Here is a 27,985-nt window from a genome sequence, read left to right on the forward strand (position 1 = left end):
AGAGAGAGAGAGAGAGAGAGAGAGAGAGAGAGAGAGAGAGAGAGAGAGAGAGAGAATAGGGGGGGGGGGGTGAAATGAGGGGGGGGGGGGTGAAATGGGGGGGGGGGGGGTAGGACTGAGCATGTGCAGGTTCTTTACATAGGCTATATTGATATGAACGTCCTGTTGGCACATTTTCACATATGGGCAAACAGGCACACAAGGCTTACGCTTGGTGTGATTATGAAGGGCTTAGCACAGGGCTGTTGTTGTGTTGTGTATGTGGGATGCTTGAGTTTGCTTAACTGAGCATTCCTCCTCATGCATACTCGAATCGGCACATGGTTACTGGCATTGACAAACTCATCACACACACACATGTTGGGCGCAGTTGGCAGCTTAGTTCTAGGTTGCAGGCAGATAGGCAGAGGAAGACATCCAACACATTCTCATATAGTAATGCTGTTTCTCAATCTTTTTGCGCACCAACTCTGAGCTCCTCTCACGGCGCAAGCCGTGTCAACTGCGATGAACGCTTCGCGCTCGGTCAGCATGGGAATCCCCACTCAAGTCCCAAACAGCACCGCGGTGAGTGCGGACACACTGGCCCCGTGGAATTACAGCGCAGTGAGCGCGCACAAGTTGATGGAGCTGCCCGCGCCAGCCACTACGGTAAGATGATGGAGTTTGTATTGAATGTGTTTAGTGGTAGGGTGCGCACGGATTCTAATCCTTCTCTAAGCGTATATTACTCTGTTGTAACATATATGATCATGTGTGTTGGATTTTAAGACAGTTGTATATTATTAACGCACACTAAAAATGAAAAATATATATATTGAAAGCTAACGCATAGTTAGAGCGCGTGCGTAATCGGAGGGAAAGTTAATCCGTTTCAGCTTGTTTCAGGTGAAAGGATGCGAATTGGGATGACTCCCTCCAAAAAGGTAGTCAAAACAAAGTAGACTACATGGAAGTGGCCTATATGCAAGAGTTATGTTTTAAACGCGCTTTAGTAGCCTACGTTTCAGTATCCACAAAAGTTAGAAGTTGTTGCGTGTTGCGTCAACGATCATTCACTTTCGGCTTTTTTTTAAACATGTCCTTTTCTTAAAACTAATTACAAATTTTATTACCAAACGTTATTATTATTATTTTATATCTGTAGGATAGGAACCTCAGATATTCAGTTTAAGTCTATGGAAATGGAAATCTTCAAATGGAAGTGCAAAGATTTGCCTTATAAATGTTTTAGCTACTTAATCACGCCTCATTGTTACAGCCTCTGGAGAGTTAGATGTGCGTGGCATGGTTATACATATATTTGATTCACAATTGTACGTTTAATGAAGCATTGAAACGTTTCGCACCTGTCAAAAGATACAATTGAGACATAATGTCTTACAAGACCAACAAAGTATGAACCAGGGAACTTCATGCTCGTTTTTATTAGGAACATGACCTAAAATTACTGCGTGAAATTATGTTCAAAATATCGTTAGTTGGAGTTGGAAAATGTCGAAATGAATTCGGCTATGTATCCATTCTGTGAAATTATAGCGAGGACTGGAGTTATTGCTCAACATCAGAAATATGTTTCATGGTTAGCATGTATTAAATAAAGTTAGTCTACAGAGTAAACTAAATATAATGGCATTTTGTCTTTTTATTCCGTATTTCTCTGTAATGTCCACATGTAGCCTATTCATTTATTTTTAGAAATACATTTTATGCAGTTAGACACTCTGTTTTTAAGAATAATTGAAGAACTCGTTTCTCATGGTGATAAAATGCAGATATATTTGGATCAAGTCTCTATATGTCTAATCTGTTAGGTGTCTTCGTGATATGGTACGCAGCTGGATTGCAGCTGCGCTATCACCCGCACACACACCAGGGGTGTTACAACCCTGGAATTATTCAGCAATGAGCTTTATCAGACCTAGACAAAGCAGGCTGAGTAAGAATCAGCCATATCAGCCATATTCAAATGTCAGTTATAAAAGTAGTCCTATATGATCATGTGGGGATGTCGCACATGGGATTAATTTCTTAAAGAGGTAGGCTACGCTATTCCTGGATATTTCCTGTTTGCCGATTAAAACGAGTACTTGGACATACTGAAAATTAATTCGGGAAGAAACAAAACAAATGAAATATACCAAACATGCATAATGTATTCGTGCATGAGAGCAACATTTGCCTTAGCCTATATCATTTCCTCAAATGATATTGAAATAGCATAATAATGAAGAAGAGCTTTATCCCATTTGAGAGCTTTAAAACCAACATTTTCTACTATCCAGGAAAACAAAAACTACTTGCTGCTGCTTTACTGACAGTTCCACACACATGTTAGGGGAATAGTGCCATATGATGAATGAGTGTTATGGCCTTTTTCAAACAGACGAGGGCCCTGTTCCTCTCATGAATCAAGACTTTATTTTTTAAATATCATTTCTACAACAAGGAGCTTGCATTAATATGCTGAGGTGATGTGAATACAAAGCTTAACCTCTATATCTTCCATTTGCCGAGTTTGATATTCTTCAATCCATGTATTATTTTTTCAAACATCAACGGCATTCATTGTGAATCTATTTTCACCCAACTATGGAGCACTTTAGGGTATGGAAGTATTTTCTCATCTGAACCTTGTGTCATTGTGTGGTTATCCCAGCTGCTATACTATTATATTCTGCGTAACTGTTTTCACCTCTCACAAGTCCATCAAATAGCCTATGATTCCAGGTGTGGAAAGGATCAATGTGTGGGAGATAAAAAGTGATACAAATGTGAGTTTAAAAAAGGAGCTTGAAAGGAAAAGTGAAAGTTAATGGTAGTACAGGGACTACAGATAATAGGATGTTTATAACTGTGCCAAATACATTTGCAATTTTCAGCGAGGCTCTCACAGTTTGCCCACAGCTAATATTTGATCATCTATCAGTCAAACAGTTTATGTGATGATACTGCTTGACAATTAGCCTTTATATATTTGGTTTCATAAATCCCCTAATCCAAAGGCCTGAAATAAAAATTGAGAGATGCCCATGTAGTCTCAAAAATAACAGGTGGAATCAGCTACTTTTTTATTTAAATAAAAAAGGTAAAATGCATGCATTTCCCCAACAATAAAAAACAGTGAAAATATCAATTGAGCATGTGTTTGTCTTCGACAATAAATGCTGTTTTACTCTGAAATCTTAAAAAAACAATAGTGCAAGTTTTTCTGGTTAATTCATAAGGCCAACATGCCCCTGTCCTGCTTTAATGTTCTTTTGGATTTTTGATGGTTATAGGATTTCAGCCTAGCTTATTCTGTTGGGAAGCAGTGCTAGAAAATGATTTATTACTGTATAGCATTTTAATGTTTTTAGAGGTAGACTTCTCCTGCATGCTTTGATAGAAACCTATACAATTTCTGAGCCCTGACTCCCTAATGTCAATTGATTTGACATTAAATGTTTAAGCACTGGCTATTGTATTTGGATGTTGTCATACTTTTGGTATATAGATGTATATTTTAAACATCAGAAAGACTAAGACAATGAAAATATGAGGGAGAGAGATGTAAACAGAACATCTGTTCAAGCTCCACTGACTTTGCCGGGTCCTTAAAGGCTTCTGGACATTAGCATTCTTCTCAACATCTGAATTGATAATTCTCATGGTGGGTGTTCTTTATGTGTCCTGATGTTTCTGTCTGATTGTGCAAAGCTAGTGACATGCCTTGAAGGGACATATAGGATCAGATTTCTTTCTCATAGAGAGAGCAAGAGTGTGAAAGTATCCTCACATACATAAAATATATTCACATTCATTAATGGAAAAAGGGTTTTAATGAGCCATTATGGGCCTTTCAAAGTTTGGTTCTTTGTGGACAACATATTGTTGATTATTTAGTACCACTACAATACCATTTTTAATATTTAATATTTTTATATTTATGCATCTGATAAATGTTTTTAACCATAGCACCGTACACCGTAAGGTAAATATTTGATTAGCATGACATTGACGTTGCTAACGTTATACTCTACCAGGCTTAGCCATTAAACCAGTAGTTCACCTCCTGACAAAGACATGGAATAATAATGAAAGAAGTGCTGTGTAAGACTTTCCTTCATGTGCCATGTCAGGTAGAGCAATTCAACTGAAATCTTTGCAATGAGATTTTTAGAAAATGTATCTAACCATCTGAAGCATTAATGATTTAATTATAAAAGGAACAAACCTTTTTACTTCAAAACAAGAATAGTATCCTTCTCAAAGTTCACCAATTGCAATAGATGATGATATTAAATATTCCAGAAGTGCTTGGTGCATCAGAAATGTGAAATTTATAGAAGGCTAAATAGTCCAGAGGTGCTTGGGGCATAATTTTGTCATAAACTGATAAAGACACAATGACATATAAAGAGGACAGTCATGTAGAATTAGTGTAAGGCCGTGTGTCCACCAAAGTGTTTTTTTCCCCTAAGCCAGCGTTTGTTAGTTTTTTCAGTTGTTTTCAATGGAAGCACCGTTTATATAGCCCAAACACATTCCAGGGGGTAAAAATCCACCTTCGGGGTGTGTGGTTGGGTGGTCGCTTCAACCCGCGGACTACAAAACTGCCTGTGACAACCGTGTAAAATTTGCCCAGTATAGTATAGTATAGTAGCCCAGGGTACAGGAGAAACTGAATACAAACATGCTCAGAATTGCTGTACAAACACTAAACAAGACTTCACAAGGAATGACAGAAAGCACCAGGCTTATATAGCTTGAGTCAACAAGATGATGAGACACAGGTGAAAACAAAGAGTGCTGATGAGTCCAGGCAGAGAATTATGGGAGATGTAGTTTATGAGGGAATGACAATAGTCTGATGTGGAGTGCCCTCTGGTGGCTCTCAAGGACACTCCAGCTGGTGACCGTAACAATCACATCCTGCTTGCACAATGACAAATCATTTAAAACAAGGGCCAAAGCAAGTACATTGTGGTGCCATTTTTATATTCAGAAACGCACTACCTGTGAAATGAGATATAGTAACACTTCCACTGATATTCTGTAGCATAGCCTGAAAGAACTGAAAGAAGCGCTCTCAAACACCTGTGGCTATACGTTTTCAGAAGAACCCCTGCCATTTTCAGCTGGCTAAAGATGCTTTGTTGGACACACAGCCTAAGGGTCAAAGGTAACCCAGGTTATTTTGGATGTAGCATCACACCTGGAATGGCTAAAAATGGCTTTCAAAGATCTGTCCACTGTAGTGAAGACACACATCTGAGGGTTAAATACTGATTCACTACCGTAAGAACTGCCAATGAGAAGCCAATGAGAAGTGCTTTTTGAAAATTGTCTCTCGATATCTCGGTATAATGTTTTTCCCTAGTAATGTTGTAGACATCAATCAACAGGAATTTGCGCAGTTTGAGAACTTTAGTTTGAATTCAACTTCACCTTCCCTCAGGAAAGTTCTTTCAGGAAATACACCCCTGCTCTTTGTGGAAAGGTCTCAGCTTTTGTTGGACTGGCAGATAATCTCCCCAAAAAGAAACTTTTTTTTTCAAATCAGTGGATCAGCCATCCTTTATCACAGTTCCTGCTTGAGAAGTTTGGGGCCGTCGGCTTCAGAGACGTTCCTCACTGATCAGGAAACTGTCAGCTGACGGATTTGTGATTGATTGTGTGCGCTTTGCTCTTATCCAGACTGTTTCTACCAGCCACAAGCTATGATAATAAGTAGGGCACAGACAAACAAGTTCATTCAACACAATCTGTTGCTCTCAGTCTTTTAAATTATGCAAACAACAATTGTTGTGCATTGGTGTTATACTAAACAACAGCGGCCCTAAAATGAAAAACCATGGCATCAATCTCAACTAATGGGTCAAATAAGCTCATTGTGCTGTGGTGAAGTGTAATTTCCTCTGCTTTATCCATTTCTGTCTTTCTCTCTTTTTCTCCTTGTCTCTGTATATCACTCACTGAATATCTAAGTGATAGTGACATTTTAAGAGCACTTCTCATCTATTTGTGCCGCAGAATCCTCCCTCCAAATAGCAGCGCATGCTCTCGTTCAAATCCCTCATCGATAGTCCTTACAGAGAAGCACTGACATATGAAGATTAAAGCAAATATCAGTTCTGTCTCTTCAGATTAGGTGAAATGACAGTCGAGGCCATGCTTGTGCATTGGATACACTGCTTTCTGACTTGCTTTCTGAGGTATGTCTTTGGAAATTGTGCCGTTGTTTTTTGGGTGGTTATTTCATTTGAATAGCTACTGCCTATATTACTACCATTCAATAGTTTGGGATCAGTAAGATTTTTTGAATGTTTCTTATGCTCACCAAGGCTGCATTTACAGTATTTGATATACAGATATATAATATATTTATATTTATCAGATATATTTATTATATATAAAAAGTAATGTTGTGAAATATTTTTACAATTGAATTTTTTTCTTTCTATTTGAATATATTTTTTAATATAATTTATTCCTTATTATCAAAACAGTTGTGCTGCTTAATATTTTTTGTGGAAACCATGATAACAACGCATTTTCAACAAGTTTAAAAGATAATAATCTGTTTAAAATGTAATATTTTGTAACATTATGAATGCCTTTACTATCACTTTTGATCACTTGATGTGTCCTTGCTGAATAAAATTATCAATTTCTTTAAAGAACGTTTAAAAATCTGTTTTGTAATTACTGTACATACTAAACAGAGTTAAATTTGTCAAATACTGATTTTTCCCCCTTTTTTTCTGTTGTACAGTATATGTTAGTATAGCATTGGCATACTAATGGCACTGTTTGCTGTGAATAAATCTACTCTGAGTTCCCTTAAAATTATGGAAAAGACAAGGTAACAGTGTTATTATTATATTTTCGATTTCAGTTTTGATTTTGAGTGAGTAACACCTGATTCCTATTATAAATTATCACATTGTAGGAGAGCATCTGTGCCACAAACCATGATTTCTGCAAACCTCGCACTGTGTAAAGAAAAAGTAATGAATGAAAAACACTGCATGCAAGAGCTGTGTGTTTATAGATAGTCTGATATGTTTACATGGCTTGCCTGCATACAGACCTGAATGGGTGGATAGACAGGAATAGTGAGTGACTTGCTGAATCACGTCTTGCAGGGTGTGAAATAATTGGATTTTAATCTGTTGATCATTTGGGTATAGGTTTGTCAATTGATTGATCAACCGATTGTTGAGTGGTAGAAATGAATAGCAATCTTGGCAGAGAATGTAATTCATTGAAACCTAAACAAAATGTTAAAGTTTGTTTTGGGGAATTGCAACCACATGCGTAATCATGTGCTGCAAACCAATTATTGTATTACTTTTGAGACCAATAAAGCAGAGAATCGCATGTTGAAGTGCGGATCAATTTATGAAGTGTTCATGATTGACCAAAGGTAAATACAAGGTTCTTCACAAGCTTTACCGAAGCACAATGTTGTCTTCTTTTGTTCAGGGCTTCGACTTGAACAAGTCTTTTAGACTGAGCTGAAAAAAATGCTCTCTCTCTTCTCTCTTCTCTCTTTCTCTCTCTTTCTTTCTTTCTCTCTCTCTCTCTCTCTCTCTCTCTCTCTCTCTCTCTCTCTCTCTCTCTCTCTCTCTCTCTCTCTCTCTCTCTCTCTCTCTCTCTCTCTCTCTCTCTCTCTCTCTCTTAAATGGTAAGCATTTAAAATCTAATTTAGAATCACCATTTGGAATCAAATTTACCCGCTCAAACATTCTTTTCTCTGTTACTTAAAATGACATATTATAGCACACTGACTAAAAAATTGGATGATCAAGAGCCATCTGATAGGATTAGTTGTGACCAAAAAGATCAGCATTATCTTATCAAGGTTCTCACACCTGCTTTTGTTTTAAGCTTATTTTTATTCTCAGCTGGTTGTAGGAAATACAATAGGATTCATAGTTTAACCCACTTCTGGGATTCAAAATCCAATTTAAACCTGGATAAAAACAGACAGTTTTAGGATTCTTTAGATTCTGCACTATTTCTATATAATCAATTTAGATCAAAGTCAGATGGTCAGATGTTCTTTTGATCATTTTCAAGAGCATGATCATCAGTTTTAATGCTAAATGTATTAATGTATAACTAAAACAGTTTTCAGCATTCTTCTTCGATTAGAAGTGGAGGGGGGATCTTCAATGAGATGCTATTTATTTTCCGTCTGTTATATCATGAGCAAAGATGTCCACATACACACAGTGCATTAATCTGCTACTGATATGTGGCAGATTATAAACTCATTAGTTCTAAAATGTCCTCTTCTCTCAATTTGTATTCGAGATACCGAGCAGTCTTGCAATATCCCCCCCCCCCCCCCAGTCATTGTACAGCAGAGTGTTTTATTTATGAGAAATGTCAATGATTGCCATTATTTACTAGTCTGTATTACTCATCCATTGTATGCTCTAACTATGAAAGTGACCTATAAAGTGTCAATTCACTTGTTTTGCTCTGGCTGGCTTCAGCCATTCGAGTCAATAGAGTGGTTCAATGATTGATAGAAGTATAAATGGATAAATTGAGGCTAAAAGTGGCCTACTAAGACGTTGACACTGGTGAATGGAACTAGTGTTTGATGTACTAATTGCCTCTTAAGAGTTGCCTCTTGAGCGTGACACAAGGGTGAAAAACCAAAAGCGAGCACCGCTTGCCATTCTAAAAGCTTTTGTGTTCTCTGTTCCACACACTAATAAGTGAATGCAACAGCACAATCCACTGCGTCTTCAAAAACACTAAATATGTCTGCTTAATTCCATCTCAGCTGCATGGCTATTGATGTATTAATGGGTGTTATAGAGATGGGATTTGAAACTAATGGTATCTTGGTGATTTAAGATATTAATAACTTTATAAGTAATGTAAAACTCAATTATTAAGTTTCAATGTCATTTAGTACTGTACATTGTCCTGATCTGAAAGCAACCCCTGGCATTATTTTTCTCTCTCTCTCGCTGCCCACAGGTGGCAATGGTGCAGGATGTTCGACGTCTTTTCCCCACTGTGGATGTCCCAGACCACGCTCACTACACCATCGGCTCTGTCATTCTGGCAGTGGGCATCACCGGCATGGTGGGAAACTTCTTGGTCATGTATGCCTTCTGCAAGTGAGTCCAGTTAGGCTATATCTTGTTTGTGATAGCAAATGAAATTCATGTTAGATCTGCTCATCTGGAGTCCTGTTTGCACTGCAAACTACATATTAAGATTTAGACTGGGCTTTCCCAAAACTGAGCACTCCAGGGGATTGATAAATTGATGAAAAGCTAATAGTTAATTATATACATATAACATATAATATATATAAATATATAATTTTTTTTTTTTATAATTTTTTTTTTTAGTTAGAATAACTTAATAACATGTTGTATGTTATTAAAATATTAATTTAAAATCTCAGGGTAAAATATTTGTTTTATATAAAAATTTCCAAAGTTTGGGAATCTCTAAGTAAAGGCCTGTTATCACCAAGAGCAGTAGCTATACCAACATTATCTCATGACCAATTCGTACGAATTTGTATGAGTGATTAAAAGGTGGCTAATTCGTACGACCTCACTCGTACAACCTCGTACGAATTCGTACGATTTGTCTAAACCCACGTGATGGGTAGGTTTAGGGGCGGGGTCAGGGGCAGGTCATTCGTACGAATTCATATGAATTTGGCAACTCGTCAAATATGTACGATTTATGAAATTGGTACGAATTAGCCACCTCGTAAAATTCAATGATAATATATTACAGTTTTTTACAGTTGCTAGGACACATTTCTCGATACTTAGGTCACTTTTTCAAAACTCTTCACAGTGAGCACAACAGAAGTATATGTGGGCTAAACTGTGGATCATTTATCGTTGCTTTTGCACAAAATGCATTCAATACTACATCTTTCAAATTACATTAACTCTTTTCTCACTTTGACAAAAAACTCAAAACTGTCAAAACAATAACAATATACAAAACTGAATAAGACAGCAATTTACTACATTTCTACAGTATTATATGAAATATATTTTGAATCTAAAAATTGAATGTTATATAAACAATTGGACCAACCGCAACTGATTGTATCTTTATCAGTGGATGGTGTGTATACAAATTCTTGTATTTTTAACTTGTATTAAAAAAAAAAAGACATAAAATATATTGAAACATACTGCATCATGTCTGATTCATTCCAGTAACATCTATTGCAGTGAATTCTAAACAGTAGAGAGGTGTCCTTGTTTAACAGAATAAAACATTGAACTGCAGTTTTGTCGTCTGGCGCTTTAAATGCTTGAGCTCTTTAAAGCAGGAAGGATTCTGATTGGCTGATTCATCAGCTGTTCTGAAAGTGATTCCAAATAATATTGTTTCTCGGTGCCGTTATAGTTATGGTATGGACTTTTTTCTTTTATATTTAGAACGATTTTTAAAACTACAGTATATCTTTATAATTATAGTTATTGTCCTTTCTAAATGATCTAAAATGATGATATGTATATCATTTTAGATCCATTTATACAATATATTCCATTTAACATTATTGTATATTAATAACACAACATAAAACACCACTGCCATTGATGAGCTTCTTCTTTCCTTGACAGTTTTTGACAGATATTTTGTACATCTTTTCAGGAGTAGGAGTCTGAGGACACCTGCCAACATGTTCATCATTAATCTGGCTGTCACCGACTTTCTGATGTGTGTCACTCAGACACCAATCTTCTTCATCAGCAGTATGCACAAGCGATGGATCTTTGGGGAAAAAGGTAATCCAGCTGTCAGAAAATCATGGGCACATGATTTTCCCAGCATTCATTTCATTTCCCAGCATTCTGCTTGCACAGATGCTGAGAAAGAGTGAGATGTCAAGAAAACTTTGCAGGGTATCTTTTAACATCAGATTATCTTCGCGAGACTGATTCCAGTGCAGATGAGAAGAAAGAATAACAGATAATGATAAAGGATCTCAGCTGGAGAGGGATTCTGCATTGATGCATAACTGTATCCTGGTGAAGGAGAAGAAACGCCTTAGTGTCCAGAGAGGTTAAAGCGTATCTAGAAATGAATCAGCGTTCGGTTAGCTTGAACATGTTGCCAAACCTGCAGGCACTGGAAAAATGTTTTCGGCTCACCAGACAGATAGTCTGATGAATCAGTGCTCAGAAAAATATAAATAGGGATTTTGGCTGTTTTATCAAGCTTTGTTCCATGGGGAAAACAGTGATTTATATTTTCATCATCATAGGAAATATAAAATCAATCACATTCAATTCATTTCATAGTACCTTGTCTGACTCATATGATTTAATTGATAAATTATAATTGTTTTACTGTAGTTTCTATGTTTCTTGTAGTTTCTAAAATAAGAGGTTTGCTTTCCTGATCAGACAAAACTGAAAAAAGGGAATGACTGCTTACAGACTTGTTCAATTGCTAACAAGCATTTGTCAATACTGAAGCCACATCTTTAAAACTCTTCACACATTCAGCGAAACAGAAGTCTATGCGGACCAAACTGTGAAATAGTTTTTAATTTCTTTCCCACAAAATGCATTCAATGACCACATTTTCCAAAATCTATGAACACTTTTGTCATTCATACTTCACACTTCATACTTCATACTTCTGCAAAACACAATATTTGCATGACATTCTTCGAATGCTAACACACTGTTTCAAAACTGATTACAGTAAAAGCACATTCAAGCACACGTTTTTGATGTTTGTTTGTTTTGTAATTATTATTGCTTCAGGATTTTTTTGTTTTGTTGTTTCAACTTTTCATTTTTCACAAATTACATTTTTTTTAAAATTGTTAAGCATGTTTAATACTGAAGTCACATTTTCAAAACGTTGTTTTTTTCCAGGATTTTGTTATTTTCTTATTTATTTCTTATGTTAGCTTCTCATTTTTTGCATGTAAATTACTATATGTAAAGATTGCTGCATTTCTCATTCATTCTTTATGATGTAATACAGTCAGTAAAATGAAAAGATCTTATTCTTATCATATAATGAATATTTATGTGAAAAACAAACATTCAAACCTTCAAAAGTTCATCATTAATGTAATGTCCCCTGTTGTTTGTGTGTTTTTTTTTAGGTCAGTGTGTTATGAATTAAATGTATGTTTTCTGAATTAGAATTGTTGCCAGTGTTATGGTGGAACGAGTTTATTTTGAGACATATATGAAGTGTTTTGTTGGTGTGAGTGAGTTTTGGATGTGAGATTAACAGTTTGGCCAAGATTCATTGGAAATGCAGAATGTATGAAGAGTTTGGAAAAAGTGGCTTCAGTAATTGACCGATGCTTGTTAGCAATTGATAAAAAACTGTAACTATAGCCAATGTCTCCAAACTATGTTTACAGTATTAGTGGTTCGTATTGTTTAAAAGTTTATTTCACATTTGTTCAGTTTGTAGTCCTAAAACCCAGAGAGAATTTGCATATTGTGCCATTTTGGGTCAATGGGTTTTCAGAATAGCAGTGCATCATGACTGAACCGCTCCATACAAAGGCATTATATTACAAATGTGATCTCTCATTATAGAGCTCTCTTAAATATATCATTGCAGTTAGAAATTTCAATATTTAATATTAATATACAGGTACGTGGAATTTATGTGATGCTGTAATGCTAGGCTTTCAAATAATGGCACTGATAAAACGTCAGGTCATCCGTGGATCCCTTGATCACTGATGGTCTTGTTTAAATTCCAAACCTTTTAAGCACTTAAAGTGTGTTCTTTGAAGTGAAGTAACTGCTGTGTGATTGATGAAGTGGAATGAGCTCACTCAAACTCTCTCGAGGTCTCTCTTCAACTTGAGGTATCTCTGAGAGATCTGCCATGCTTCTTCTGAATGATGTTCAAGCCTCACAGTGCTGTAGGGCAGCATTATAAGATGGTGTCGAGAAACGGGACATCAGGACCCACTCAGAAATCTATGAAACCTCCATTCACAATCATCATATGATATGAGTTAGACCCCTTTGCGGATCTTAAAGCTTACTAGATCAGCATTTGACATGCTTTATTTATCTCCTTTAGACATCATCTTGTTTATAACTGAACATCTTACAACCACCTACAGTCATACATTGTTCATATTGTTTCATTATTAACATTTTATCCAAGGTTCTATTTGTAGTTTTATAAGCTGAAAATCGTTGCTCCGCAATGCTTAAAATTGGATTGTAATTTATTTCTAAAAATGCTCTCTGATTCTGTTTGGTCAATTGTCATTCTGTGGTCAATAATTTGTTTATGAGTGCTATAATGAGTGCAACCAATTATAATTAATGTTCAGTCAACCAGCCATTAATAGCAAAAATATAAATCTTTCAGGAAGATCATGATCATATATTTATACATTATCTCTAGCTACACTGCACAATGTTCAAGAAACAGGGCTATAATTGTCAGGATTTTGGTTTATTTGTTCATGTTTCGAGTTTGTTTTGGACCTGTTTTTTGTCAATCTCAGTTTATTTCCTAGTTAATATTCTACCTGTTAATTAGTTCAGTCTCCCTCCGTCCCCTGCCTGTGTGTATCCTTGGTTACTGATTGTGTTAGTCCTAGTTCATGTATCTTGTTCATTAGTCTCATTAGTTCCTCTTGTTTGCCTGTGTATGTTCGCCTGAGTTTAATCCTGTATAGTTGTCTGTCTGTTCCGTGTTTTAAATTCCAAGTATCTTGAGTATTTCTGTCAGTTTGAGTTTGTGATTAATAAAAACGGCGGCACATAGATCCTGTTTCTTCTCTGCTGCAATTACAATTAAAGATGAGTTCCCAGCTATATTTAAATTAGTAGCCAATAAACATGTGGGGCCCTATCTTGCACCCAGCGCAATTGACTTTGTACACAGACGCATGTATCATTCCTATTTTGCACCCGCGCACAGCGGACTTTTCCCTCCACAGACGCACGCCGGTAAATTAGGAAATGAACTTGCGCTCGCGGGGGCGGTTCAGCGCAAAGAGAAGGCGTGTTCCGGCGCAAAACTTCCATGGTGCTATTTTCCAGTTTTAGAAAGCAATTGCGCCATTGACCAGGAAAAAAAACAGTCTAAAGACAGTGGCGCGTTGCGCGTTAGTGATATGGTATTTTAAGGGCGCGTGCTTGGCCATAATGTTAACGCGCATCCACTTTGATTCTCTAATATAAACAGATGCAGCAGTTTTCATTTTTGCAAATCATACATTATTACAAGGAAAAATATTAACACACGAGGGAAATCATGGTTGTGTCCGTGAAGATGTGAAAAAGATCTATCTAGATAAAAAAAAAATAATAATCTAGATTAGGCTAGCTAAACATTTACTACCCAAATTATACGCCTGTTTAACCGAACCTAATTTGGGTGGGTTTCTCCCATCATCCCCAATGTCACTTCTCTGTGTTTTACAGCCCTGACGTCGGTTTCCTCGGCTGTGAACCGCTCCTGGCGTGCGCCTGGCAAACCCGCCGTTATAATAGCAATCCGCCATGGAACAAGCGCGCCGGCTCTTAAAGGGAATGTGAGAGGACGCTCTGATTGGTTTATTTCACGTTACGCCCAAACCACACCTATGAATAATGAAGCTACTTCAGACCAACCCATTTTAGATTTGCGTCGGGCGCAAGAGTCGTTTATCTCGCTGGGAAAATAGCAACAGCGCCGGGATCCGCCCACAAAGTTACTTGCGCTTTGCACTTTGACACTTGCGTTTCAGATCGTTAAAATAGGGCCCGTCCTTTTCAATGACAGGTTCGATATACCTTTTTCCAATCTGTGCAGTGAAAAACATGTTCACATTAGTGACATTTCCAAGCAATTATAGATTCACAGGGTTACAGGGTTTTTCATTATTATTATAATTACGCATCCACAGTTGCCAGCATGTACAGCTTGAACGAATCAACTGGTATTTCTGTGTTGATAAGGGGAAACAAATATTAGGCTATTTTCCGGAGCATGAGTGAGGTTTAAACATACTCTTTATGGCCTATATGATTTATCACTCATACAGGAAGAAACAATGTGAAGGACTTATTACAGGACTGATCAGTGCATTATGAAATGCAATAATGTTTCTTTTTACAGTATTTCTTGGTATTTCTCTCTTTCCACAGCCTGTGAGTTATATGCATTCTGCGGCGCTCTGTTTGGCATCTGCTCAATGATCACGCTCATGGTTATTGCGGTAGATCGATACTTCGTGATCACTCGTCCTTTGGCCTCGATTGGCGTTATGTCACGCAAACGAGCCCTGTTGATACTCTTCGCTGCTTGGGTGTACTCTATGGGCTGGAGCCTGCCCCCTTTCTTTGGATGGAGTAAGTGCTTACAAACATTCACTTACCAGGGGCATTTTGTCTAAGGAGACGAGAGGCTTTTCATTTTAAAATTGTATATAATAAAAACAAAAATGTGCTTTATATTCACAGGTGCGTATGTTCCTGAAGGTTTGCTAACATCCTGTTCGTGGGACTACATGACCTTCAGTCCTTCAGTACGCGCCTACACAATGCTGCTCTTTACTTTTGTATTCTTCATCCCCCTCTTCGTCATCATTTATTGCTACTTCTTCATCTTCAAGGCTATCCGTGATACCAACAGGTAAGCACTTTTACCATTTCTATGAGCGTGTTTGTCCACAGGTTTGAACCATAAAGGTTTTTTTTTTTTTGCAAAGGGCAATTGTATTGTTTATCAAAAAGAGATCAATTTTAGATTAGTGTTACTGTGTTCTTTACAAAAGACAAAGATGATCAAATCTGTTTGTACGCTTTGACACATATTCCGTCTCTTCCTGTGTGTACTGAATCTATCTGTTTGTTTACATGTCTGTATGATGGGAATAACAGAGCTGTGGGAAAAATCAATGGAGAAGGAGGACTCAGAGACTCTATCAAGAAGATCCACCGAATGAAAAATGAATGGAAGATGGCAAAGATAGCGCTTATAGTGATCCTGCTGTATGTCATCTCTTGGTCTCCATACTCCTGTGTAGCTCTCACTGCTTTTGCTGGGTGAGAATCAACATGCCTTACACCCAAAATCCATTGCTTTTATTACATCCTTTCTGATTGTTATTTAATTAGCATTGACTTTAGTCAGAAGCAACTTAAACTGCTCAACAATTTTGACAGATAAACACACTTCAGTTGTCACCGTGCTAACGTGATATTCACCATTAGAGATTTCAGTTCAGACAGTACAAAGACTGTCTAGACTTTCAAGGCAGAAATAAGTTACATTCTAAAAGCAGAGATAGAAGAATAAAATTATCCATTTATCTGAATCATCATATAATGTGTTTCATATGAGATGCAGAAATTTTTTCAAGGTATAGCCAAAGAGCTAGCAAGATTATGCCACAAATATAATATTATTTGTCACATTTAGTTCATTTTTGGATCTGTTTTTCGGTTCGGTTCATGTCTGATTCTTGTTAATCTTCTAGTCTGTTAATTAGTTCTTCCGTTCCCCTCCTGTTTGTTTCTATGGTTTCTGTTCATTTTAGTATTCTGTTCAGGTGTGTTTTGTTAATGAACTCATCAGCTCATTTGTTAGCACTCATTTAAGCCCTCAGTTTCAGTCGCTTCCTGGTCTTGAAATTTTGTTGTTATAATATCAGGTTTTCTCAAGCTGGGGGTTCATGAGTGGTTTGTGAGGGAACTGCAGGTGTTCATTAATTGATAAAAGAAAATAATTAAATCATAAAGATGTAAAATTATAATAAAAATAATACATTTAAAAAACATTTAGTAAAAGATTAAATATTTTATTTCTTTACCTGCATGTTGATATTAGAGAACCATATATATAAATAAGCAAATGTGTTAAATTATTAAAATATTAAATATTAGATCAAATGGGTTCATAATCTTTATAATAATATAATATAATATAATATAATATAATGTAAAATACTCTTATATTCTTTTAGTCTCATGATTTCTTCCATCAACCCGTAGAAAATGTGTCTCAGACTGTGGGGGAAAAATGAACTGCTTTGTTTTCATCAGACTTCCTTTGACAGATTAATGATAACATGTACCTGATGCTACATTTCCTAAGGACTATATGGTTTTACTCATTTAGCACCTCTTTGTAATCAAATATATCTGTGTGGAGCTGTGATGCGATGTCATGCAGGTTTGAAGAAAGTAATGCATTAAAATTGTGTGTGAGACATTCAAACTGACCAATCAGACCATCACAATTTCCTCCATTGTCCCAATCACTGCTATGCTGGAAATGTCTTAATGAAAAGAAAGTGTCTTTGTTGCATTGAAATAATCTTGGATTATTTCCATCCTTACAATACATATGTCTCTTTTTACTCTTTCCACAGATACGCTGACATGCTCACACCGTACATGAACTCTGTGCCTGCTGTGATTGCCAAAGCATCCGCCATTCACAACCCAATCATCTATGCCATCACTCACCCCAAGTACAGGTAGGATGATGCCGAGATCTATGCCTTTTTATATAGTTATCTATTCTGCTGCATTTAAAATTAATTTACAGTGTCCACGGATACTAGTTAACACCAGTTGTAAACACTTCAGTTCTGCGTTGTGGAGTTAGACACACGACAGCAGGCGGCGGTTCACTTGGATCTTTTATTCATCCCCTGATATAAAACACAAATAAGCAGCTTCTTTGAGAGTGAAAGCAATAAATATTAAATAAGATTTAAGAAGTCAAAAGAAAAGAAAGAAAAGTTCCTGTTAAATACTGTCAATATTAAATACTGTACAGATGTGCACAAAAATTGAAAGACCTTGGCAGAATATTGAGGCACTGAAGCACACCGATTCAGTTTCCAGTACAAAGAGACCTGTCCAGTGAAATGAAACATTGTTCCACGAACATGCACGCTGCGTGCTTCAAGGCCAGGCAGACCCAAATTGATCAGCGGCTTTGTGTACAGAGTGCTAGCACAAATACCTTGAGACGACAGAGGTAGATTCTGACCTTTAAAAGTCAGATTTACTTCAGATTGATCTGCTCTGGATGCATTGGGCATGTGTTGCTCTTAACAGATCTGCGGTGAGCTGCACACGATTAATGCCTCATGATGAAGCAGCTAAATGATGAGGTCATCATTTCCCATTCCTATTGCCTCAATATGAGATCCTTATAAAGGATTGATCTGAACTGTTACGTCTGGTTTTGACATAAGCCACAACAAACACAATATTCCCTTGCCCCAATGAACCTCAAAGGATGTTTTTTTTTAAAGGTCACTATTATTTAATTGATAACTATGGAAAGTCGATGTGAATTGCAGTTTGACATTTCCTCTTTCAATTTTCCCGCCCTTTTTTCATAAATCACCCCTTACTTTCTCTCTCTCTCTCTCCCAGGTCTGCCATTGCAAAGTACATACCATGTCTGGGAGTGCTGCTGTGTGTACCTCGCAGAGACCGGTTTATGAGCAGTAGCTTTATGTCCACACGGCGCTCCACTTTGACTAGCCAGTCCTCTGAGACCAGCTTCAACATGCACCGTGCTGGGAAAGCACGCTTGTCCTCAGTGTCTGACAGCGAGTCGGTAAGAAAACCCCTATAGACCAGAAACAAACTCTATACAAGATTCATCCTTATTTTGCACGTGGAAGTAAGACATTTTGAATTTGCGAGACTTCATTAGCCTCTATAGGTAAATAGAAGAATAACAAAGTGGTTAGAGAGAGATATTTGCCCCCAGGAAATTATTTTCAAGGGTATACCTTTTTTGATCGCATATTTTTGATCACACAGTATAACAAACAGCATGTGGTCAATTTATGTGACAACTCAATTGAATAAATTAAATCAATTTGTCAACCTGGAACTTAATAGGCCAAAAATAGAATATTATGAAATAACAGAGGAATTCACTGTGGAGATATTTTAAATATCTGGGGCGTTTTGATCACTTTTGTTGGTACTTTTTTGGTTAATTTCTGAACCCTGCAGTTAATAATGTTGACCAAGTACACATTGTAGGGACGCCACTAAGTGAACTGAAGTGCCTTAAAAGGCTGGCTAGTCCACGCCAAAATGAAAATTCAGTAATAAATTCCTCACCCTTCCAATCCTGTATGACTTTTAAAAACGTTTTTTTTTTTTTTTTTTTTTTACCAAACAAGAAGATATTTTGAGGAATGTTGGTAACCAAACAGCTTCGGTTCCCATTGACTTCCATTGTATGGACAAAAAATAAATAAAAAAATACTATGAAACTATAATTTTTTTTGTGTGTTCTTCAGAAGAAAGAAATGTATACAAGTTTGGAACAACATTGCATAAATTATGACTGAATTTTCTTTTTTGGATCAACTATCCCTCATGTAATATGTTGGCCAAACATTCTCTTATGCATGCCATTGTGTAAAGTATGTTTCTGGCCTTCCTCATTCAAATGATCACAGAAATCTCACAATTATTTTTATTTGATTTTCATTTAAGCTTAAATAGTGCAACTCTCCTTATCGGATGGGCATTGAGTGTTTGTTGTGTATGGACAGGGCTGGACGGACACAGAGGCAGATCTCTCCAGCGTGAGTTCACGGCCTGCTAGCCGCCAGGTCTCATCTGACATCCGGAAAGATTTGTCAGATGTCAAGCACACCAGCTCTCTGAGGCTGAAGGTCAAGAACAGAGACTCTGGTATCTTCGACAGAACCTCAGCTCAGAGTCTAACTGAGCCGAGCGTGAACCGGACCAGTGCATACATCAGTGTAAGTGTCATATCTCTCCTCATTAATCAGAAGCTTCTCAGCTCACTCAGCGCTCCTTGATTTATGAAATTAGGAAGCCCACATTCATTTTTAGAGAGGAAACGACTCCATCAGATTTAAAATTCATTTGGAAATTTAATTCCATCCTTCATATCTTGAAGTTCACTGCCCTGGTTTCAGCCAGAGTAGTTCAGTGACAAATTATAAGAGTCCTCAAAAGTGTGCATGGTTATATCATGTGCTAATGATGCTCTTCTGTTATTTCATTTGAATACATACATTTTGAGAGAAAGATTTGTACTTCTTTCACTGGTTTTTCTCCTATCACTTTCTAAAATCTACACACAGTTGTTCTTGAGCTGCAGATAAAGAGGGGTTTTTAGCTTCCTGGTACTGCTCAATAATGATATGTTTTCTTTTCCACTTGAATGATAAATCATGAGGGAACCTTATCATAAATAACACTTATTATCGAAAGCACTGTACCCTGACAGAGTTTCATGCACTGCTTGTTCAGTGGCGTCTCTTCTGAATCTTCAGCAAGGAACAGTCATGCGACCATGTAGTCTGTTTGAGACACTTCTTTTTAGTGAATCAGAAACATACAGTGCAACCAGTAGCCTGACGATAGCTCTCCAGTGTACAGTGTAGCTCTCAAACGATTGACTCTTATTAAAAAGGTACCATTAGTGAATTAAACACAATGGGAATCAACTAGTGTACAAACAGTCAGTCAGTCTAGTCCAATTCCTAAATTAATGACTTGCAGAACATATTAATGGTGAATCAGAAATGTACAGCTCAACTAGTGTAGTCCAATTTGTAGTACGATTTCTACAAGCCAGTTATTTTTAGTGAATCAGAAACATTCAGTGCAACCAGTGTAGTCCAGTTCCTGAAAGAATCATGAATGAACGACTCCGAGTCAGTTCTTTTAGTGAATCAAATCAACTCAAATATGACTCGTTGGTTGTTATATGAAAAATATATACAATTAAGAAATGTGTTATGCTTTTTGCCAGTTGAAATTTTAACACATTCTTGTTTGTTTATTATTATATTATAAGTAGTAGTAGTGTTATTATTAAATATAGTCAAGGCCAATAATTGGATTGCATTTATATGGCTTTTCATTTTTATATGAAGCGTTTTATTTTATTTTATATTTTATATTATTTTAAACTATAATAATATATGGTTTGTGGCATTTTATAATATTGCCTTTAGAATTTTTATTTATCTGAACAGAACTGTTCTGACCTATTTTTGGATGGTGACACACCATTTGAGAACCATTGATCTACTTCACTGAAAGTATTGTACAACATAAAGTAATATCAGACAATAACTCTCTCATGTTAATGGACTTAAACAAATCCTGATTTTCTACCCATGTGTACCAATGTAATAACATTGTTTAGTTTCCAGTCACAGACACTTGATTCTAATAAAAGATCTGCTCACACTTTACCATCATTTAAACGAACAGAACTCTAATCAAATTGATTCCTTTTGTTAATATAATGTTAATGCACACAGATCTTGAGCCAGTAGAGCATGTGAAAGATGTACGCCGTTGGATCAGTGCGCATGACATTTCTTTAAAGTGAGGGTCCATTACATTGAGATTAAGCCTGCTTTAATTCTCCTGCCTTAATCTGCTGGTTTTAGAGAGATAATCCCCATAAACAGAAGCTCATCCCATGTCATCAAGATGAACAGCATCAGTGTGTCCACTGGGTGGCACCTTCTGCTCTGCCCTTCAACCTTTTTCTTTTGACTGGTCACAGTCCATTTAAACGCTGTGCGAACTTAATCAGAACTTTAAGAATGAGAAAGAGAAGTGCTGAACTATGCAACTATGGCAAACCCAATTTCATTCGTATCTCCCCTCTCCCTCTTTCAGACGGCAGGCGACAAAGAAGAGATCTCCATGGGTGAGGTCAGCCTGTCCAGTTGTCTCTCGTCCTCTGTAAGTGCTCTTTTCGGACTGAGTTAGGTTCTAAATAATGTTTGAGATACACTTATTTACATAGGATCCCAGTCACTTCATGTACTAATTTAAGTGGGATTGAGATCGCTGTAGTTCTTAACATGGCATTGTCTGTTTTCTGATAGTGAGCACTGCAAGGTCATATGCATCACAAAACACACTGAAATAGACTTATATGTGATTGAAGGAATTTATTAAAGTGAATGAGACTTTGTTCAACAAAGGTCAAAAATAGGAGAAATGTGGTGACAATAATACACCACAAGCAGATATTCCTATCAGTAGATTTCTCAGAGGATGCTGAAAAATAATAGGTAGCCTAATTTGCTCTGTAATCTTTTTTTGAGGGTGTGTTAGAAAAACACAGATGCGTTTGATTATATGGGATTAAAATCACAAAATCCATCTGTGAAACACAATATTATCTAACCTCCTCAGGGAACACTTGACTAGTCCCATCCAAATAGGTCTAAAATGTATATTACAGCCATGCATACGGTATATTTTGCTATATTGATCTATTTTGTTGTGCTCTTGGTGTAAATCTTGCAAATCTCAATGCATTAATGAAGAAGATGTTTGTGTCCAACAAAATGAGCATAAAGGATTGCATAACACAGATGCAGTGGTGTGGATCAGAGAGGCCGAGCTGCACTGTCACAAAGTCACCCCATGTGTCATTATTAGCAATAGACTAGAACCCGGCGATGTCAGGAAGAAAACTTGTCAGTGAATGCAAACACATAGTCCAGAAAGTTCTCAAGCAGATCAAGCTGAAAACCCCATGTTGCTGAGCATCAACAACATGACTATGGCAACCTTGGCAAGATTTGTTTTCAGTGCACTGTGTGAGTTTTCATTGATCCCACTGCAACAAGCTAGTCCTATACCTGCTCATACACTCCCTTGCCTGATCTCATTAGAATTCATTTTTGTACGTTGGCATATATAATGAAAATTATTTACATATAGACAGCTTTTGTATACATGTAAATTTAGATCATATGACACTGAAAACTGGAGTAATGTCTGCTATAAATTCAGCTTTACCGTCACAGGAATAAATGACTTTTTAAAAAACATTAAAATAGAACAGTGGTTCCCAACCTTGGTCCTGGATTACACCCGACACTACACAGTTTTGATGTCTCTCTTATCTCACACACACATCTGACGTCCTGTGCTATGTCTGAAATCTAATACTTCCCCACTATATAGTATGTGAAAAACATTACGGCAAAAGAATAGTATGTCCGAATACATAGTATTGGAAAAAACAGTTGGCGAAAAATACCGATGACTTACTTCTGCTGAGATTATGAAGTACTTGTTCAATGGACTCTTTACTATCCCATAAGGCCATATATGTATATATATATATATATATATATATATATATATATATATATATATATACATACATACATACATACATACACACTGATATATATTCCACTTATTCATATATTATTTAATATTTGTTAAAAATTATTTTGTATTTTAGCTATGCTTTGAGTAAATGAAACGCAATGAAACATGTCAAATCGTGCGGACATAATTTTTGGCCAGGCTGTCATACTAAAAATTATTAACACATGCAAAAACAAGAGAGAGACAACATTAATAACTGATTGTTGTACAGTAGTTATGCTTTGTCCTGTAAGCTTTTTGATTTTCTCTGCATTTTTTTCATAGTAAAATAAAAACTGTGTGTGTGTGTGTGTGTGTGTGTGTGTGTGTGTGTGTGTGTGTGTCGGTGTGTGTCGGTGTGTGTGTGTGTGTGTATATATATATTTATTTCCTCACTCACTGTTTTTTCTCTGTCTCACATTTAGCCAAATATGGTCTCAGACACAGATGATGAGAAAAGACTGTTGGTTCGGATCCCTTCCATCATTGTTACGTCAGAGTCCAGTCCAGCCCTCCTCTCAGTAGGACTCAGCAGTGGCTCCTCCAGACAGCTCCCGGGTGCTTCGGTGGAGGAAGCCTCTGTCACTGTGGACCCTGCTAGCATTGACTGAATACGTGCTACACTACCACTGACTTATACTTAAGGACACAAACTCTTGGTCATCTGACTTATTCCTTCCACCATTTTGTCTCCTTTACACAGGGCTCAAAATTGAACCTGCATGCTGTTACAACTGACATCTGAAATTTGGCAGTGCCGTTATTGTTGTATACCTTTGCCTGTTTCGAAGTGGAAAATGGGTGACCACAGCCTACAAGGTGAACAAGGTCTGTATTTCTATAGGAAAGTAGGGTCAGGACATCCTTTCAGGCTTCTTTCAGTGGTGTGGAGATGATCCTCTCCTCTCAGGGAAGAATTCGACAGTTCTGAAAAGCAGCAAACAGTGATTCAGTTGTGGATTGACACTGCTCTGAATATGTATTCAGATACATCCGTCCCTTTAATGAGATGCTTCATCCATTGAAGGTTGTGCTTTAGGCCATAGGAATAAACGGTTCCCAGTGCCTGCACAAGATCAAAAACAACACATGATCTGTGACTTGAAGTTTCAAACGCCTAGTTTTTACCCAGCCAGAGATTTTTGGTCTCACTATGAAATGTAGAGCCCTGTCTACAGGTGTAAAAGTGGATATTTTGATGTTTCTTTAAAGATGAAGTGTGTAATTTCATGTACAAATGTAAAAATATTTTCATTGTAATGGCTGATAAACGATAAGTGGCCAATACTTAAATTCTATGCTATTTTGTCTACATTATTTATTACAAAAATGAATAAAAAGTCAAGTGAATTTAGGCATCACAACAATATAATATACAGTCTGAAAAATGTATATTAATTTTCTGATTTGATAAAGATTATATTTATCAAGACTTCAAACAGATTAACTTTAGATTAATCATTAGATTAACCATCATCTAACGCTCACTTGGAATTGCGCATGCACAATTAAATACCCAATAACTAAAAATCTCTAATATTGGGAGATAACTGATGTGGTACGGATATATTGTGAAACCTTAATTTTAAAATTGAAAAATAAATAAATCAATTATTTAAAACACTTCAGCTTTAAAATATCAGGTATTCCCACCAACATCTTCATAACGAAATAAGCACTTTAAGAACCAATGACCAATGATTTTTCTTGCTGCTGATCAAAATACATTTCTGTCTTGATCATAGTTATTTATTTATTTTCAGAACTGTAAGGCCAATACGTATATTTGTCTATTGAATGTTAATACGAAAGTGTGCTCAACAAATTATCTTGACTGTGTGATTTTTCATGCTTTTGTGTTGTGCCATGTTTCTTTATCCACATGTGAAAATCCCCATGGTTGTGATCACCTGCATGCTTTCTTAATGTAAAATAGTTTTTTATTTGGTTTTAAATGTTTTTCATTCTCTGTGCAGGCTACAATAACATCAAAGCCCCTATAAATGTGAAAATTGAATTCAAACGACTGGTCTCAGAGCCTGTGGCTGTAATGAACTGTACCTTTCAGATGCAGATTTGCCTTTCTGCTGGATTTCAGAGATGCTTTAGTGGGATTAATATGCCAGTATCTGGGAGTCCTTAGGGATTAGAGGGAAAACGCTTTTAACAAGATTATTTTTGGGGAAGCACTCAGCCAGAACGCTCCATTGCTTTAAAAGGCTGCTGTGTTCTCAAAGTTACATACACTTTCTCATATATTGGTCTCTGAAACAGTTCAAATTCACTGTCAGTCTCTCTGTCTCTCCTGAGAGATATGTTGTTTACCTTTTCATTTTGAGGTAAATATGCTCCGTAGAGGTTTTATGATTTTCTATGGGGTGCTTGACCTGCATATGTTGCCAGAATGTTCACCTGATTAGCAACTCTTCATTTAGCATTGATACACATTTAGCAGTGAACACCTATATCCAGTCACCCACACTCACTATCAAGTAGCTCAATAGTGTGTCCTGCTGACTTGCATGTGATTTCTGCCTGGACGCTGTCGGAGTGACATAATCAAGTGCTATATGAATGATAAGTTAGCTTATCAGCAAAAGCCACATCATTCATTATATTTGTGATAACATTGTCATGTCTTCATTTTGGAGACTCTAATTCTGAAGCTGTCATCATATTATATTTAAATATGCATGGTAAAGTTCATACAGTCATTTTTTTTACCAATGCACCTAAAAATGGCGGATGAACTGTGAAAAAGATTCTTACTAGCCATAAAACTGCATATGGCATAATTTTAATTAAAACATTTGGTCCCATTTTATATTAGGTGGCCTTAATTATGTACTTGCATTTAAATTAATCATTTGATGCAATGTAATTATTGTGTATATACCCTACATGTTTTTACATTGTAAAAATGCATGCATGTAATGACATCTGTAATTAATTTCTGTATTTATAATAACACCGTTGGCCCATCCCTTACACCTTAACCTTCCCTTAAACCCCATACCACCACACCTGTCCCTAACCTTACCCGTATCCCACTTCAATAGCAGCAAAAGAGTTTTGCAGTAAAATATGAACACAATAAGTACATTTGTACTTTTTTTGATGTAAGGACACAGTAGGTAATGTAACCTAATATAAAATGGGACCAAACATTTAGATGTTTCTTCTCATATACAGTAATTGTGATAACTGATGTTTCAACGTCCTAGATAAACTATGGCTTTCTGATTCTTACAGTTTCATTTAAACCACTTGTGATGAGCAAACCAAAGTGTGAATGACACATCAGTGATTCGGGTTGCGGGTTTAAAGTAATGGAAGTTGCGATAGTCTTCGCAATTGTGACATAAGTGAAACGGCTTCACAAACAAGAAAAAAAAATGTAGGGCAGGACTTGATGTGCGCGGATAAATCATTTATAAAATATAACATTCCATAAAAACACCTAAGAATTGTTCATTTTGGTTGCATGGTGACTTTAAGACCCACAGCATCTTCGACTGAGCAAACCACAGTTATCAATCCAGACGGTCCACACATGAAAAGAGACAGAAATCATTATGTAAGCTTGAACATGTTTGCTGGTCAAGTAGTCCAGATTAGATGGTAATAATGAGTGGCTGTTATGCAGAGGTACTGCTGCTGTCTGTCGTTTTACACCTCGGTAATAAAGACCTCATTCACCAGCCAAGACTAATATCACAAACTCACAAACTTCTATTGTATTCAACTATTTCTCTTCCATTTAACTACTAAAATATTTATATTGATAAATTTCACAAATATGAAAAGAAATGAAAAAAAGGCTATTTTTCCATAAACTGATGTAGAAAAAACCTTGAGAAGCCCTAAAGTATACATGTACGCGGTTGCTGGCTCTGCATTTACATAAGGCTGCACTCTGTCTGATTTCTACAATGAGCTCTGAACAAGGTCAAGCCCCTGGAGATAAGATTAAGGAGTAAACAGCTCTGTGCCATTGACTCTTTCCCTTGTAGCAATTTATAATAAAGCATGGACTCTCTGACCTAAATTACAGGTGATCTGAGTATCTCTGCTGACCATATTGGAGTCGCTACAAAACAATATTTAATAGCTCTATAGCTTTGGTATTTAATATATATTTATATTTCTTTTTTGTTGCTCCTATCTTATGTGGTGCTATACTGTTTTCTTCACAACCGTTCTTCATGCACATGTTGTATGGCCAAAAGCATTTAAATGTTTGTCAATGAGTGTGTGATTTCACATAAATTTATTGAATGATGTATTTGGGTGATTGGTAATGTTAATAAATATTCTATTCTAATCAGTATTATGAATTATGCTTGCATGTAAATAAATCAATATTTATGATTTTTCAGAAATGAACAATGTAGTTCAAATACAGATTTATTTTACATGGTTTTTGATGTTGAACAGTAAAGAACAATATATTGAACTGTCTGGCAACTGTCAGATTAAAACTGCCTGAAATAGTAAAGCTTGTTAGATAGACCGTTACACTTTTGTCACTTCTTTTGCATTGTTGTATCTGTGACCCAGTGTAACAAATTCTTGATGACAGGAGAGAAAGCATCTGTGCAGAGACTATAAGCTCTATGATTACAGATGCTGTGACGTCCTCCATGGGAACTATCACAGATGTTCAGAAGAAACTGTGTTAGCTTGTTAAGGTTATTTTTGACCAATTTACAGAAAGAAATGCGTTATAAATAGCACATACTTTTAGAACGGGACTAGTCGTTACATTTCCAAACCTGTATTTTGAAAAAGCATTTCAGGATGTCACTATAAAACATTTATTTATTTTATTGAATAAAATTTGACCC

At 36.5% G+C, this 27,985-nt stretch overlaps 1 protein-coding gene across 1 annotated transcript; it reads left to right on the forward strand.

The window, feature by feature from the left end:
• Nucleotides 1–166: 166 nt before the first annotated feature.
• opn4b (opsin 4b) lies at nt 167–27,985 on the forward strand. The gene is made up of 11 exons (XM_079594819.1): nt 167–651; nt 8,986–9,128; nt 10,645–10,778; nt 15,129–15,332; nt 15,444–15,615; nt 15,864–16,028; nt 17,357–17,464; nt 18,378–18,564; nt 19,523–19,735; nt 21,642–21,707; nt 23,564–27,985. Exons 1-11 carry the CDS (start codon nt 508–510, stop codon nt 23,747–23,749), a joined length of 1,722 nt encoding a protein of 573 aa, XP_079450945.1. The 5' UTR covers nt 167–507; the 3' UTR covers nt 23,750–27,985.

Source organism: Phoxinus phoxinus (genome assembly GCF_949152265.1).
Source record: "Phoxinus phoxinus genome assembly, chromosome: 21".
Taxonomy (NCBI): domain Eukaryota; kingdom Metazoa; phylum Chordata; class Actinopteri; order Cypriniformes; family Leuciscidae; genus Phoxinus; species Phoxinus phoxinus.

What these genes read in the sequence shown, in the direction of transcription:
- opn4b (XM_079594819.1), top strand. Translation starts at nt 508, where the DNA reads ATGAACGCTTCGCGCTCGGTCAGCATGGGAATCCCCACTCAAGTCCCA. An exon ending in GTCATGTATGCCTTCTGCAA is followed by an intron (nt 9,129 to 10,644) that starts GTGAGTCCAGTT and finishes ACATCTTTTCAG; the next exon opens with GAGTAGGAGTCTGAGGACAC. An exon ending in ATCACTCACCCCAAGTACAG is followed by an intron (nt 17,465 to 18,377) that starts GTAGGATGATGC and finishes TCTCTCTCCCAG; the next exon opens with GTCTGCCATTGCAAAGTACA.